This window comes from Molossus molossus, unplaced genomic scaffold (genome assembly GCF_014108415.1).
Source record: "Molossus molossus isolate mMolMol1 unplaced genomic scaffold, mMolMol1.p scaffold_m16_p_1, whole genome shotgun sequence".
NCBI classification, from domain to species: domain Eukaryota; kingdom Metazoa; phylum Chordata; class Mammalia; order Chiroptera; family Molossidae; genus Molossus; species Molossus molossus.
In genome coordinates this window covers 232883230-232897527 of record NW_023425344.1, presented here as the reverse complement: position 1 = coordinate 232897527, position 14298 = coordinate 232883230, and the positions used below count along the sequence as shown (strand labels likewise).

The following is a 14298-nucleotide window of genomic DNA, read 5'->3' as shown; positions in this document are numbered from 1 at the left end:
TTTTCCACGCCTTATATTTCTAAACTATACAGACGTGTCCCAAAGATACCTTCTCTAAATTTTTATCATATATTGATCCAAACCTTTCTTCTAATTACCATTTTCTTCTTCTTCATAATCACTGCCTTTGTATCCGGTTGTGCACCCAACCCACTTATAATCATTATCTACTGATGTTCCTCATGCTGTGTGTTCTTCCTGTGGCTAATTGTGTTTGTTTGTTTATCTTTACCTGATAGGAAAGCTCTATTATGACTCATTGCACTTCTAGTTAATTTCCATTTCTATTCTGTACACTGAATCCTTTCTTTAAAAATTTAAACACTGAATCTTTGGCATTAATTATTTCTCGAGGCATGAGAAACTTTGTGGGTTTTTCTGACATCTTTTCCATATTATGGTCAAGTTACAGCTACAATTTATGTAGTTATTTAAGGGGCCTTATAGAGGGCAGTGAGAAAAAGTTATGCAGTCTCCTGTTTATTGTCTGAGCTTGGGATCTTGAAGCATTACTGGCCAGTCTCAGTGTTGGGTGGGAATAAGTTAGAGTGATGCAGTGATTCAAAGCCACAAAGCCTGGGCAGACGTGGGTCACTGGGGCTCCGTTTCCATTCTTCTCTCTTCTGACCTGTGAACTTACACAGAAGGTGTGTGTATGTGTGTGTCTACATGTATGTGCATGTGGTTCATCCTAATAAATAGCTCTTATGTTTATTTTTTTTTCTGAAAAAGATGATACTCATCTTGATAAAATAATTTAAATTTTGTTTTTAAAACATTTGTTCCTTTATGTCCTTGCCTTCTCCATTTCTCCCATATCTCACATCCAATCCATCACTGACTTCTGTCAGCTCTATTTTAAAAATATTTTCTGAATTGGTAGATACTGTTCCCCTGCACCGTGACTGCTCTCGGCTGTCACTTGCCACTGTTGTCTCCTGTCTGGGCGTCCCTGTTTCCATACAGGCTTAGATAATGCTCCATCTTTCTTCAAAACCCTCAAAAATGTTGTTCTTGTTTCGTATTTTTAAATCACATTCAGGATGAAATCTAAAGTCCTCAGCCTACAAAGCCCCTTTGGTCTTATCTGGTCCCTACATGCCCCATCACCCAAATTTTTTATTGTTCCTCCTCTTGCCCACTCTAGGGCAACTACACGACCTTTGTGCTTTTTCATGGACATGTCAGGCACCCTCCTGCTTCTGGACACTTGCACATCCCATGTCCAGAACCAGGAATGTTCAAATCTGAGGACAGTTGCATTGCTTATGCCCTCAGGTCATTCAGAGTTCTACTTCAGAAAGGCCTTGATAGCTCTCCTAGAAAAAGTATCCCTTCCTAATGCCTGAACCCTTTCCACTGCTGTGTTTCTCTTTGTAATGCTCTTGTCATCTGTCTGTTGTGCTCCTTGCTGTGTCTCTAGCACCCAGAGCAGTGGCTGGCCTGGAATAAGGTCTCAGTGTTGAAGGAATGAATGAATACATGTTGCATGTAATATAGTCAGCATTATATGTAGTAAAATATCACTGGGCCAATACTCAAGTACCTACTGTGTGCCAGGAACATGCTGGGGACTAGGAGTTTAAAGATACTTAAAATGCTGTCTTACCCTTTAGAAGCTCCCAGTTGAATTGAGGAAATAGAAATGTTAACAATCATTGTAATTTAGGAAGGGCATTATTTCAGCTTTGCCTAGATCTAGAATAGCCCCAGGGGGAGAGAGTTACCCATCTTATTTTTGGTCCTTTGGGAAAAATTGGGTGGAAGGAGTGGCATTTTTGCTGAGACTTTGGTTTCCAACTCATTTTAGGCAATTCCTTTATGAATGTGATTTTCTACCCCATTGCTTATTGTTACATGATAATGAGCACTTTACCAAACTGTGGCTAAATGCTTATTTCAATTCTGACTCACTATACTTTTGATTCATAACATTGCTCTTTGTCTTACCATTTTATACCATACTAATTATTTTCTTCTCTCTTTCATGTTTGTTACCTGTAGATAAGTGTTTTTTTTTTTTGTTGTTGTTGTTGTTGTTGTAAAATAGACACTGTTTTCTCTAAGGTTGTGAAAGAAACATTAATGTCAACACGTGGACGGAAAAGAAATAGATGGAAAAGAATGATTAGCTATTCTGGGCTTTGTCTTTCAAAGCTGGTTGAGCACTATTTGGCACAGCTTGAAATGTGAAGTTCCTGACCTATCATGTTCTTTAGTTTTCTTCCTTAGTCTTTTCCTTGATTTCCCTTCGTGCCTCCTGTGCCTGCCCCTCCCCACTTATTTAATTTATAAGCTCTTTTATTAGGCATTGATCATTTTCAGGTGATGCTAAAACACTTGTAATATTTTCTATGTAGAAAATACTTTTTCCCCCAAACTTCTTGTGGAAGAGAAGTCGGAAGAGGTCTTGGATTTTGTCTCTTTCAACCTTGTACTCAGTACTTGAATTTCATTCACAGAGCAAACTCCCTGTGTAGTTTATGGATATCATAGACACAGTATCTATATGCCATGCCATCTTTCTTGTATTGGGAAACATTGAGAGTAATAACTGGCTGGATTAAACAATATTCCGTTTTGATAATATATTTGAGGATCCTACTATTTCATATTAATAAAACAAAAATTAAGTTTAGAAATGTATTCTACATGGTAGAAGAAGTAACATGTCCACTGTTAGCTTGCAAGTGGACATGTTAGCTTTGGATTCCTTTGGAGGGTATAGTTTTATGAGATGATGTGTAAATATAAGTTGTCCTGAAATTCTTATAATCTCACTTATATATAATTAGTACTTATGTCGTGTCTTCTTAGACATTTGACTTTATTAAAAAAATACTACCTAAGGCCATTAATTATTAAATGCTTATAATCTACTTTCTACCACCTTTCACCTCCCCATTTCAGCTAATTTTCTCCAAAATTCTCTCATGTATACTAATTTATATTTTATTATTCAGGTGTTTTGGATTATTGTGTGTTTTTCAGGATGTATTCCTGGGTTGGTCCTTTTGCTTGTAGCTTCCTTGTTTGTACTTTCATTGAAGTTCGTCCTCGTAAAATTTTTTTGTTCCCATCCCCCACAGTTTTGTTCTGATTGTTTGCTCTCTAGGTTCTTGAAGAGTCCTTACTTGTCCTCTCTATAGGACCTGTAACTGTTTTCTTTATCTCAGCTATTCTCAAGCATATGTATAGGTGTTCTTATAAAGCACCTCAAATTCTGTTTGAAAATTGTTGAGGTTTACTTTATAAATAAATACTCTTATTGCTCCTTGAGTTGCGTTTAAGTCTGACATATTTTATGTACATACCTTATAACTAGATCCTAAAGTATTGTTTAATCACATTTGTTTTGCCGTATGTACTTATTTATTCTTGCCAATATTGTCATTGTAAATTCTAACTAACAAGGCTAGCATAAATCTGTATTAGTCCCCTTGTGTGGCACCATATGCAAATACACATTTAATGTTGTTAATGCTATGATGATGATGGAAAGTGTCTGTGCTCTTGTTGACTGAACAGCTGCCTGGCAATAGGCGGAGGTTTTCTGAGTGCAGAACTTGTTTAATTTCTACTTTATGCTTTTCTTAAAGAGTGGAATGTTTCTATCTACATTTTCAGTGAATTTATCCTAGACCATCTGTTTATAAAGCCCTTTTCCATCATTATCAATTAATATTTATTGGGCAGCTACTGAGTGCATAGTAATATTGTATAAACAAAGACCACTCTGCTACTGATAGACTTATTCATTGACTTGGTACTGTTTTATTTTGATTAGAAAACATTAAAAACAAAACAAAACAAAAACAAATCCAAAGGCATAAAATAACATCCTCTAACTCTGAACAATAAAAGATGTTGTATATTTACAGGGCATTCTGCTCAAATACTTATAAAACCTGAGAAATTCTAAATTAAATTTCCATAATTATTTATCATTTTCTGTTTGTCAACAATTCTAACCCAGTGGTCCTGCATTTAGAAAGTCAAATGAAGTATCATTTTTCTCTGGGATTTCTAATAAAACTGTGAGTCTCTTTTCTGAGAGGAAACTACTCAGATAAAAACAGACCCTCCACTAAGAAGCATTTGCTTTTTGATTTTGAAGGAAATCCTGGAAAGTGCACTTGTTGGGCTCACATTTAACTTTACTTGCAAGATTTTTATTAAGTAAAAGATTGCATAAAAATAAAATCCTTTCCAGTAAAAGCAATGGCATTTTAGGGAATAATACTCATTACCATTGTTGCTTTTGAATTAAACAAGTCAAAGACTTGGATGTCTTTTTAGCATACCAACATTATAGGCAGTAATTAAGGTTTTGTTTTTCAGAATAGCAAATTTAATAACATTTGAAGAATGAAATTTAGACAGTAGTCAATAGGGGTTTCGCTTTTGAGTTATTTTTATAGTCAATGGTAGTGGGTTTTTGCTGATTCATCCATGGTCTCTGGCCTAGTCAGTCTTCCATGTGGCCTTTGGCTAAGGTTTTAGGGTAAAGACTATGGCCATGGAACAGAGCGAAGGGAATTGGCTCTCGTGGTCTACTACCACAACAGTTCCTATAAGAGCTCTTTGGATTCCGGAAATAATAAACACCTTACCATAGAAGACAAAAAAAAAGACATCTAGGCCATTCTCAAAGAGAAGCTTTGAGTTTTATGTTTCAAAACCTCAGAACATTATTAAGGATTATAATTACCATAAAAAAACAACACCAATGTCCTTAACAACTGATAAATCTTAGTTAACTACATGATACTTGATAATTACTCCAGTCTTTGAAAAACAGGAATGGTTGCATCTTGTGACTGCACACACCGTGCTTACCATTTCCATCTGGAAAAGTTACACAGTGTAACTGGCAGCAAGTGTGTACAATTTCTCCCTTACTTTGATATCCTGAAACTCTGTATGGTGTCATAATAGTAATGGTCACTGTTGGATTCTTTTTTGGGCCTCTATCATGCAGTCCTGTTTGCACTAATTAAAGTTTTGTTTTGTTTTGTTTTTTCAATTGTAGATGTTGGAATGAAATTTTTGTTCCTTGGTATGGCTAAAAAATAAATTTCTTTGAACAATTTAAGTAAAATCCATCTAGCTGTTTTTGAATTAGATATTGGTTAAGGGATTTAGAATATGAATGCATTGTTTTCTGCCTTGAAAAGAAACTTTTTTTTTTTGTTTTGGTTTTTATTGGCACAGATAATCCCCAACTGGATGAATTTAAAGGCTAAAATTTTCCATGACTTGAGCTAGTTCTCATGCGGGAAGAATTTCTAGTATGATTTAGGAAAAAACAAAATTTAGAAATTGAGAACTTGACAGAAATAAAATCTATGTTAATTTAAATGAGTGATACAGGTTATGGGCAATAAAATCCTTCTGTATTATGCATATATATTCCTTTTCAAAATAATTTTTCTATTGATGTTTGATGGTTTTAGAGCTGTGATTTAGGTTTCCAAAGAGAATTTTGCAAATAGACACCAGATTTCCATCTTAAAAAAAATTCCAACTAAATAAGGTTCTCTTATTGCATTTTATCTTGTTTAAATGATAAATATATTTAAAGATATTTAAATTTTTTAATATACATAAATACAAACAACTAGTATCTTCTGTTTATAGCTCTTGTCTAATATGGATCAAAATATTATATTTCGTTGCTTAAAATATTTTTTGATGACTTTTATTTTGTTTCTACATGAAGAATTTAGTTATAAAAATATAGTCAAATGAATAATTAGTCATAAGAAGACAGAGAGGAACCTTAATGGTATATTACTAAGTAAAATAAGACAATCTGAAATGACCACATACAGCATGATTCTGACTATATGCCATTCTGGAAAAGAAAAAACTATGGAAACAGTAAAAAAAAATCAGTGGTTGCCAGGAGATGGGGTAGGGAGGAGAAGGATGAAAAGGTGGAGCACAGAGGATTTTTAGGGCAGTGAAGGTACATTATAATATGATGTTATCGTGATGTATACATGGCATTATATATATGTCCAAACCCATAGAATGTGGAACACCAAGAGTGAACCCTAATGTAAACTGTGGACTTTGGGTGATGATGATGCTTTAGTGTAGGTTCATCATTTGTAACAAATGTACTGCTCCACTGGAGGATGTTGACAATGGGGGAGGCTATGCATGTTAGGGGCTCGGGTCTATATGGGAACTCTTTGTAACTTTCCTCTCAGTTTTGTTGGGAACCTAACACTGCTCAAAAAAAAATAGATAGTAAGCAACTATTTTTCTAATTATCAATGATGTGGCTTCTTCATTTTTTATTGTTACTGGGAAAAAAATCTGACTTGAAAGTTTATACCGTTAAGTATAATGTTTCAGACCTATTGTTGGATATGAGCACAGACTTGTTTGTCTGTAATCTTGTTGGTTTACCAGTGAATCATCTATGTGTTCTTACTCTTATGACCAAAGGCATGCAACTGTAGCTGGCTGAGTGATTAGGACGAGACAGGAGAGCTTATGTTCCTCTTTTTATTTTTTGTAATTTCATTGACCTGTGTAGAAGCAAAGATGTGACCTTTTTTTCATTCCAACTTCATCATTCTTACCCAAGCTTGCTAGTCCATTTAAAGTCAACAAAGAACCTTTAATTCTCTATTTGTTCCACATTTTTGAGTGTTATTTTTTAGAGCCTCCCGATAAACATGCATATTGTCAAGCTTGTGCGGGTTTTTACGGTTAGATGAGATGTCTACATTTTCCTTTTCTCTTTTTCCCTCCTCTCTAAAAGGAAGGATTGCATTAAAAAAAATGTAGCTGAGAATTCAGAATCATCTACCTCTAAGGAACTGTAGTAGGACAATACTCAGTGTTAGTCTTTTTGAAGAAAATAGGCACACTTAAGGAAAAGAAGAAAAATTGTTGTTACTAAAGATTTAAATGTGCTCCAAGGACCTTCTATTAAGGCTCAGGGTTGTTGCTGTGATCTTAAATGTGTAAAAGACAGTCTGAATCCTAGAGCAGGGCTCATGATAACTTTATAGCTAAACTGCTTTTATGAAAAAAAACAAGCTTTAAAGGGCAAAATAACAGTAATAGAAATTCATTGGCATGTGATATTTTTTCTCTTTTTATAACTGCTTTTGCTGGGTCAGTTTTAATATAATTCTAAGCTGCTTGATCTAAGTCAAATGGAAAAGAAATCCGTTGTAGGCTTATACATTTTAAAAAGGTGGTAAATGAGTTAAAGTTTATTATTAAGGTTTAGAGAAATGGCTTCTAATTTAGATTCAGTTAGTTTTTAAAATGTTTCTCGTTGAGTATTGTCTGGATTTTCAGAAGTTTAAAGTGCATTAATATATATTTACTGGGTCTTAAGAGTTAGATTTTCTTTCATCTTTTCATTTTAAATTAGTTAACGTAGAAAGTAAGGTCAGTATTCTGATCTAGAATACTGCTTGTGTGTTTGCTTGTTTACTGACTCATGATATACAAGCAGTAGAAGTAATGTTCAGGCTTAATGATATTTCTAGATGATACAGTGGAAATGCAATAATTTGCTTTGGGTTGATCCTCAGTACCTCACTTTTGCTCCTCTGCTGAAAACAATAGAATTTGATTTCCAATGGACTGCATTTTCTAAGGCTTACATATCCTTAGAGTAAAAGGAGAATAAAAAAGAAGAGTACTAAACAAAATTTTAGCCACCAAATAAAGCTACAAGAAAAATATATTATTTTGGAACAGTGTTATTATAAATAACTGGTTAGATGTTGAAGATGGAATGTGAGGAAAAAAGGAAATTTTATTGCAAATTCCTAGGTATCCAAGGGAATTAGAAGTTCTCTTATTCAGCAAGCTCATTTATGGAAATTTGCATTTTTAAAAAATCAGACAGTTGACTTCCAGAAGAATCATGTTTTCATAGGGTAGAATTTCATGTACTAGAAATAGAAAACACAATTTGATTAATTAAAGTTCAGCTTATTGATTTTTATTCCTTTAACACCAAGTAAAATTATTAATATTTATACTAGTTATAAGAAATGGAGATTAAATATCTGTTAGTGTGAGAAAGAGAGTAATTATTTTCCCTATTGCCCTTTAAGGGGAATAGGTCCTGCTCACTGCCAGGTCCTTTCTCTACAGGCCGGGGCCAGTGGGAGTGCTGGGCATGGTTATGAGGATAGGTACTCAAAATTGAGAATTGGAATAGAGGCAAACTGCTCTGCACAACTTGGACAGGGAGATTTAGAAGCATGTGGGGAAGGTCCAGAAGCTGCAAAAATGAAAAAAGAAAAAACTAATGAGGCTGGGCTGGATGTATGGGAACAGGGAAGAAAAGTAATTCCTGGTTGGTGGAGTTGCCCAGGAGGATTTATAGAACACCCAGTGTTTGATGGAGCTTTGATGAGTGTGAGTACACCTATATAGTCTTATGTAAATTCTAGATCACTCAATGTCTTTGGTATAAGCAGGTTATCTTGGGGTGAATATACAAAGAAATTCAACATTCACTTACTGGTGAGCACTGGTGTGTGAGTTAACTTGCTAGGAATCTGGGTTACATTAGACTGGAAGGTTTGATGGGGGAAAAATTTGTAGGCCAAAAAGAACTAATAGTGTTATAGTTGGTCTGGCTTTGAGCTAAAATTGGTGGGTGAAACTTTAATGATACTTGCATAGCCTCAAAATAATCTAGTAAAATATTTGTTAGTTACTTTAGTGATTTTAACATATTTCCACATATTCTTTGAAAATCTCCCTCTGGGAGGTGGAGCTTCACTTTTTTTCTTTGAGTATGGGTTGGGCTTAGTGACTCTCTTTTAACAAATAATGCACGGAAAGGAAAAAAGCCCAACTTTAAGGTGAGGAAGTGTGGCAGACACCACCTTACCTTAATCGAGCGCTCAAGGTGGACTCCCCAGTCCCGAGTCATGTTGATGCTGTGTACCCTACAATGTGACGCAGTGAGAAAGGCACTTACTCTGTTGTGTCCCCTGCCCCCCTCCAAATTTATGAGCCCTGTCCAATCATGAGAAGACATCAAGCAAACCCAGATTGAGGGCCATTTTATAAGATACCTGACCTGAAGTTACCTGGAGTATCTACTCAAAAATACTGAGATCATAAAAACAAGGAAAGACTGAGAAACTTTCACAGATCAGCAGCTGCTCTATAGTAACTTGGATTTGGTATTTAAAAAGAACGTTTGATAGATGAATAAAGGCTGTAGCTTAATGGTTTTGTAACAATGTTAATGTCTTAGTTTTGATAAGCATACCATGGTCAAATAAGATGTTAATTTTAGGGAACACTAGGTGAAGGTACATGGTAACTTGGAACTATTTTTACAACTGTTCTATAAACCTAACTGATTTCAAAAATAAAAAAAAATAAACACGTTCACAAGATTTCTTCTGTAAAGAAAATACTAAAATGATGACATATGTAAAGAGCAAAAGGTGATTTTTCCAATATCACTCCATCATGGTAATTGTTTTCCCAGAAAGAAAGACAACATGGTGCTTGAGAAAATATGGCCATTAATACAGGTGGGATAAATTGGGAAAACTTACATATATGTGATGAACAGAATTGGCCAATTGCAAAGTGAAATTGTTATTCAGAGATTAGAAAAGAATATTTATTCATCCATTTAGTAACGAATGTTTACCACTTAAGATGTGCCAAGTACTGTGTTAGAAGTAAAATGTGGTCATGACGGTTGAGGTTTCTGGCCTTCTGAAGCTTACACCATAGTGACACCAAAGCTGTGTGTGTGTGTGTGTGTGTGTGTGTGTGTGTTACTGTTTGGAAATGTAAACCTCTGAATGAACAAGGATTATTTTGAATGTCTATCTAAGTAAAATTAAGCATATAAGTGAGTTAACCATATTCTTAATGCATTTAATTAAAATAAAGTATGCAAACACATGGGAAATGTCAATATAACTTGCCTATTTTTTGGTGGTAAAAGTCTTACAGGATTTAAAAAATGTGAGTATTGGAAATCATGAAAAAGGGATGGAATAGATTAATTCCAGTTAGTAAAATAGAAACATTTCTTCACTGGAGAATTTTCCAACAAGAAAAATTGAATAGATTATGCATATAGAATTAAATATTATTACAAATTTTACCCTACAATAAAGAACAAAAGCAAACATTAAAATCACTTGATAACTACCTGAAAGCATTATGATTGTAATACTTTATCAATGTTAACAATTCAATAATCATTATAGTTGACTTTTATTGTACCTTTTAATGCTTTTTAAGTATCAAATTATTTATTCTTCATATCCACCCTATAAGGTCGATATGATTTCCACATGGAGTGGCAGAGGACCTGAATCTATGTCCTGTCTCTGCCACTACTAGGTGAATGATCTAGTTACATTGCAAGTTATTCTACTCCTTGTACCCCAACTTCCCCTTAATAAAATGGGCTTAGTAACAATGCATGGAGTTATTATAAAGATTAAATGTTATATTCAACACATGTAATGTATTTTTAAAATATATGTAAGAAGCAGCAGAGTGCCTGGATATGGTAAACACTATAAAAGTGTTATTATATTATTGTACTCAAACTGAAATTATTTTTTATTTTGATGATGTCTGTTTCCTCTACTGCTTTGTTATTAGTGGGAGTAGAAGCTATGGCAGAGGGAGCTGTGATCTCATGGATAGGGGGGCCACATTATTTCATATACATGCATGTTAGTAGCCCCAAGCACAGTGCCTAGTATATTATAAATTCACATAGAAGTTATATGTTGGATATGTAAATAAATAAACTTGAATATGATTGATTATATTCACATCTAAACAGTATTTAACATGTTCTGCTGTTGGTCTAAATATCGCTTTTCTATTGCACACCATAGACCCTGTTGGAAAAGACTTCTGACAGTTTGGCTTTTCTCAGTTTGGATGACCTCTGCACATGCACCTTCTGAGTCTAAGTGCTAGGATTGTCAAAACATTTTGTGAACAAATGGAATGCCTTTTAGATGTCATGGAAGATTGTTCCAAGTATAAATTTTTCCTTAAGTTTAACATAGAAACAAACCCAAACAAACACTTTTTTTGTGGTCAACTGTTGAAATTTGTATTTTTTAAAAGTTTTTTTATTTTATTTTATTGAGAGAAAAATGTAGAAAAGAATGCTTTTTCCCCTTCTGTGTGAATTATGGTTTGAAGAGCCAGTCACATGTTGTGATAAAATGTCATGTATGTAATAATGATGCAATAGTGTGTTTCTACTTTGATAAGATTTTTTTCAGAATTTGGAATACTAGTGAGCTAGTTTTTAGTACTATATCTAAATAGTTGAGCAGTTAATATAATTTTTATTTTATTTATTTATTAAAAATTTTTTTTTTCTTTATTGATTTTTAGAGAGGAAGGGAGAGGGAGAGAGAGAGATAGTAATATTGGTGAGAGAGAATATTGATTGGCTGCTTACTGTACACACCCCCACCGGGGATTGGGCCCATAACCTGGGCATGTGCCCTGACTGGGAATCAAACTGGCAGCCTCTTGGTCCATGGGTTGATGTTCAACCACTGAGCCACACTGGTTGGGCATAACTTTTAAATACCACTATTTCAGCAGGCAGTAAACTTTGCTTGTTTCCAAGAAAACTGTTAGCTCTCTGCACTTTCTAATTGTGTAACAATATACACAAAGATGGGAAAAAAGTAAAACTACAGTGATACCTCGGTTCTCGAACGCCTCGGTTTTCGACCAAATCGGGATTCGAGAAACTTTTGTCTCGGAATCCGAACAAATATTTGGAACTCGAACTTCCGAGATGAGCCGAGTTGAGCCGAATGGCGTTCATTCGGCCCAGCGCGCCTTGCTTGCGTCATCAGTGTGAGTGCAGAGAGAGAGTCACGCTTTGTGGAGAGAGTCACGCTTTGTGGAGTCCGCTTTCCTATTGGGTTTCATTGCTTCGGTTCTCGAACAATTCGGTTCTCGACCGTCCTCCTGGAACGAATTATGTTCGAGAACCGAGGTATCACTGTAAATGGAAATTGATTAGGAAGATCAGGAAGTTCTTATATTTGATTCCAACTGAAATGTTGTTAGGACTTTAGTGAACGAGCAGGTTGTAATTCTTTTATATATTTTGTACAGCTCGTATACATCTTCCTCGGCCTTTTCTTATTAAGCCCTAGCAGTGTCTTTCAGTTTTACATGCTTTTTGGTATAATACGTATTTCCCATCTCTTTCATTCTAGGCATTGAAGAAACAAGAAACTAAAGCAGATGATGAGGAAGTAATGAAGAATAAACTAAGACAAACTGAAACTGAGAAGAGCCAAGTAAGAATTTGAAAGTTAACTTCCAAAGAGCAGTGCTGTTTGGGGCCGGTGATGTTTGTTGAGTGCCTTGAGATGATGTGTTAGGTAGGACACAGTGAAGCCTTTATGCGTTGGCGGGGAGTCCCTTGGTTTGAAGGCTCTGCTCCTTTGCTCCTTGCTCTTAGAATTATGCACAGGCCATTTGCTGCCTTATCCTCTGGCCATTCTCCTTTTCTAGAGGTGAGTGAAACTTTTCTGCTCCTTAACTGGGCAACACTTAAAGAGCTGGCCTTTGCTGCGGGCTTAGGCAAGACCTGTTGTTTAAAGGCTGGGCGTTTACAATGTATTTGTTTTCATTATAGGAGACAGTCATAGTTAGCAGTCTAGAGGAAAAATCCTGGTCTCATTACACACGAGGGACTTTTGACATATATTCGTCTGTGACCCTGTGGAGCCTAGCATGTTAGAACTAGAAAGGAACTCAGAGGACACATCTTCTCAGTTGGTAAATGAGTCAATTTAAGGATGAGCACAAGGGAATGACTGATAAAGTGAAGGTGTACCCCTGATATAATGTTCTCACTTCACTATTGCTTTTTGTATCTAAAATTACCTCCTTTATTTTATTTTGCCAACCAATGTCAAGTTAAATGATGTGTCCGCGCTTCCTTGGTGGTAAACACGGTATGCGTTTGTCAGGTTGCTCTTTGGGGTGAAGACAGCTGGCTTTACCCAGGGGTCATGAGAAATGGGCCTTGGTAGATTTGGAAACTATTTTGACTGAATGTGGTTCCCTCCTTCTTTATATCTCCATAGAAACAAGAGAACATGTCAGAAAATATTTTGTGTAGATTCTGTGATTTCACATGTACTTTACTTTTCTAAAAAATAGGACATGTATTTTGTGAACCATATGTATAATTTAAAAAATTTACATAACTGGATTGAAATTACTTTGAAATAGGTTCATAGGGTGTTGCAAAACAAAATCTACCAGTAGGTCAAATGTGCCTTTCCCCTCAGTGGTAACATTTTGCACAGTTGTTACTGAGTATTAAAGTCAGGAAATTGACAGCTTTAGATCCACTCACTCATTTGTGTGTTGAGTGTGTGTGTGTACACGCGTGTGTAGTTCTATACAGTTTCATCTCTGGTCTAGATTCATGTTACTGCCCCACGGTCAAAATGCAGGACTGTTCACCCACAGTGCTCCCTCATTCAGCAGCTCCTTGGTAGCAATACCTGCCACACGTACAATTTTAAAATGACTAATGTATAGCTAGTAAAAGAATAAATATTTGGTAAAGAAGTATTTTCCCTGCTATGCAGTTAAGTTTTTCATATACAGAAGTTTATCTCTGTAATCAATAACTCTTTTTCTGGTCTATACCCTTTTTCTAAGGTCTCTTATGCAGGTAAGGGAAGGTAAAAACTTTCTCAGTTTTCTGGGACTTGCCGTCAGCTCAAAGTAATCCTTATGTCAAAAAGGCATATTTTGGGGTAGCATATTCTGTTCCCCTTCACATCCTATTAATTTTTTTCAAGTTGAAATAACCTAAGCGCAGTTCAGTCTTTGTAGAGTATTTAGTCACATAACTGGCACGTTTTCATGGTTATTTATCTAATAGCAGTATTATTTAGGAAATTTTAAATGTCTTATTCTGAACTTAGACATTTTATTATTTATTTGTATGTTTGTTTACTTTTTAGTCCTCACTTGAGGACATATTTTTTATTGATTTAGAGAGGGGGGGGGGGAGAGAGAGAGAGAGAGAGAGAGAGAGAGAGAGAGAGAGAGAAAGAGAAACACCTTGATGTAAGACAGAAACATCGATCAGTTGCTTCCCATATGTGCCCCTACTGGACCAAAATATGCAACCTAGGTATGTGCCCTGACCAGGAATCGAACCCTCAGCCTTTTGGTGTACAGGACAATGCTTCAACCACCTGAGCCACCTGGCTAGGGCTGAACTTAGATATTTAAAAATTTAAGAAT

General features: G+C 35.5%; 1 protein-coding gene across 5 annotated transcripts in view; it reads left to right on the top strand.

Moving 5' to 3' along the window:
* Window positions 1-14298, top strand: part of CEP128 (centrosomal protein 128) — a 381990-nt gene that overhangs the window by 82703 nt on the left and 284989 nt on the right. For all 5 annotated transcript variants that reach the window (XR_004961115.1, XM_036274522.1, XM_036274511.1 and 2 more), the window contains one exon: window positions 12240-12323. Coding sequence is in view for 4 of the 5 variants with exons in the window: in XM_036274522.1 (XP_036130415.1) it covers window positions 12240-12323 (84 nt within the window). In the remaining variant the exon portion in view is untranslated. The remainder of the gene's footprint in view (window positions 1-12239; window positions 12324-14298) is intronic.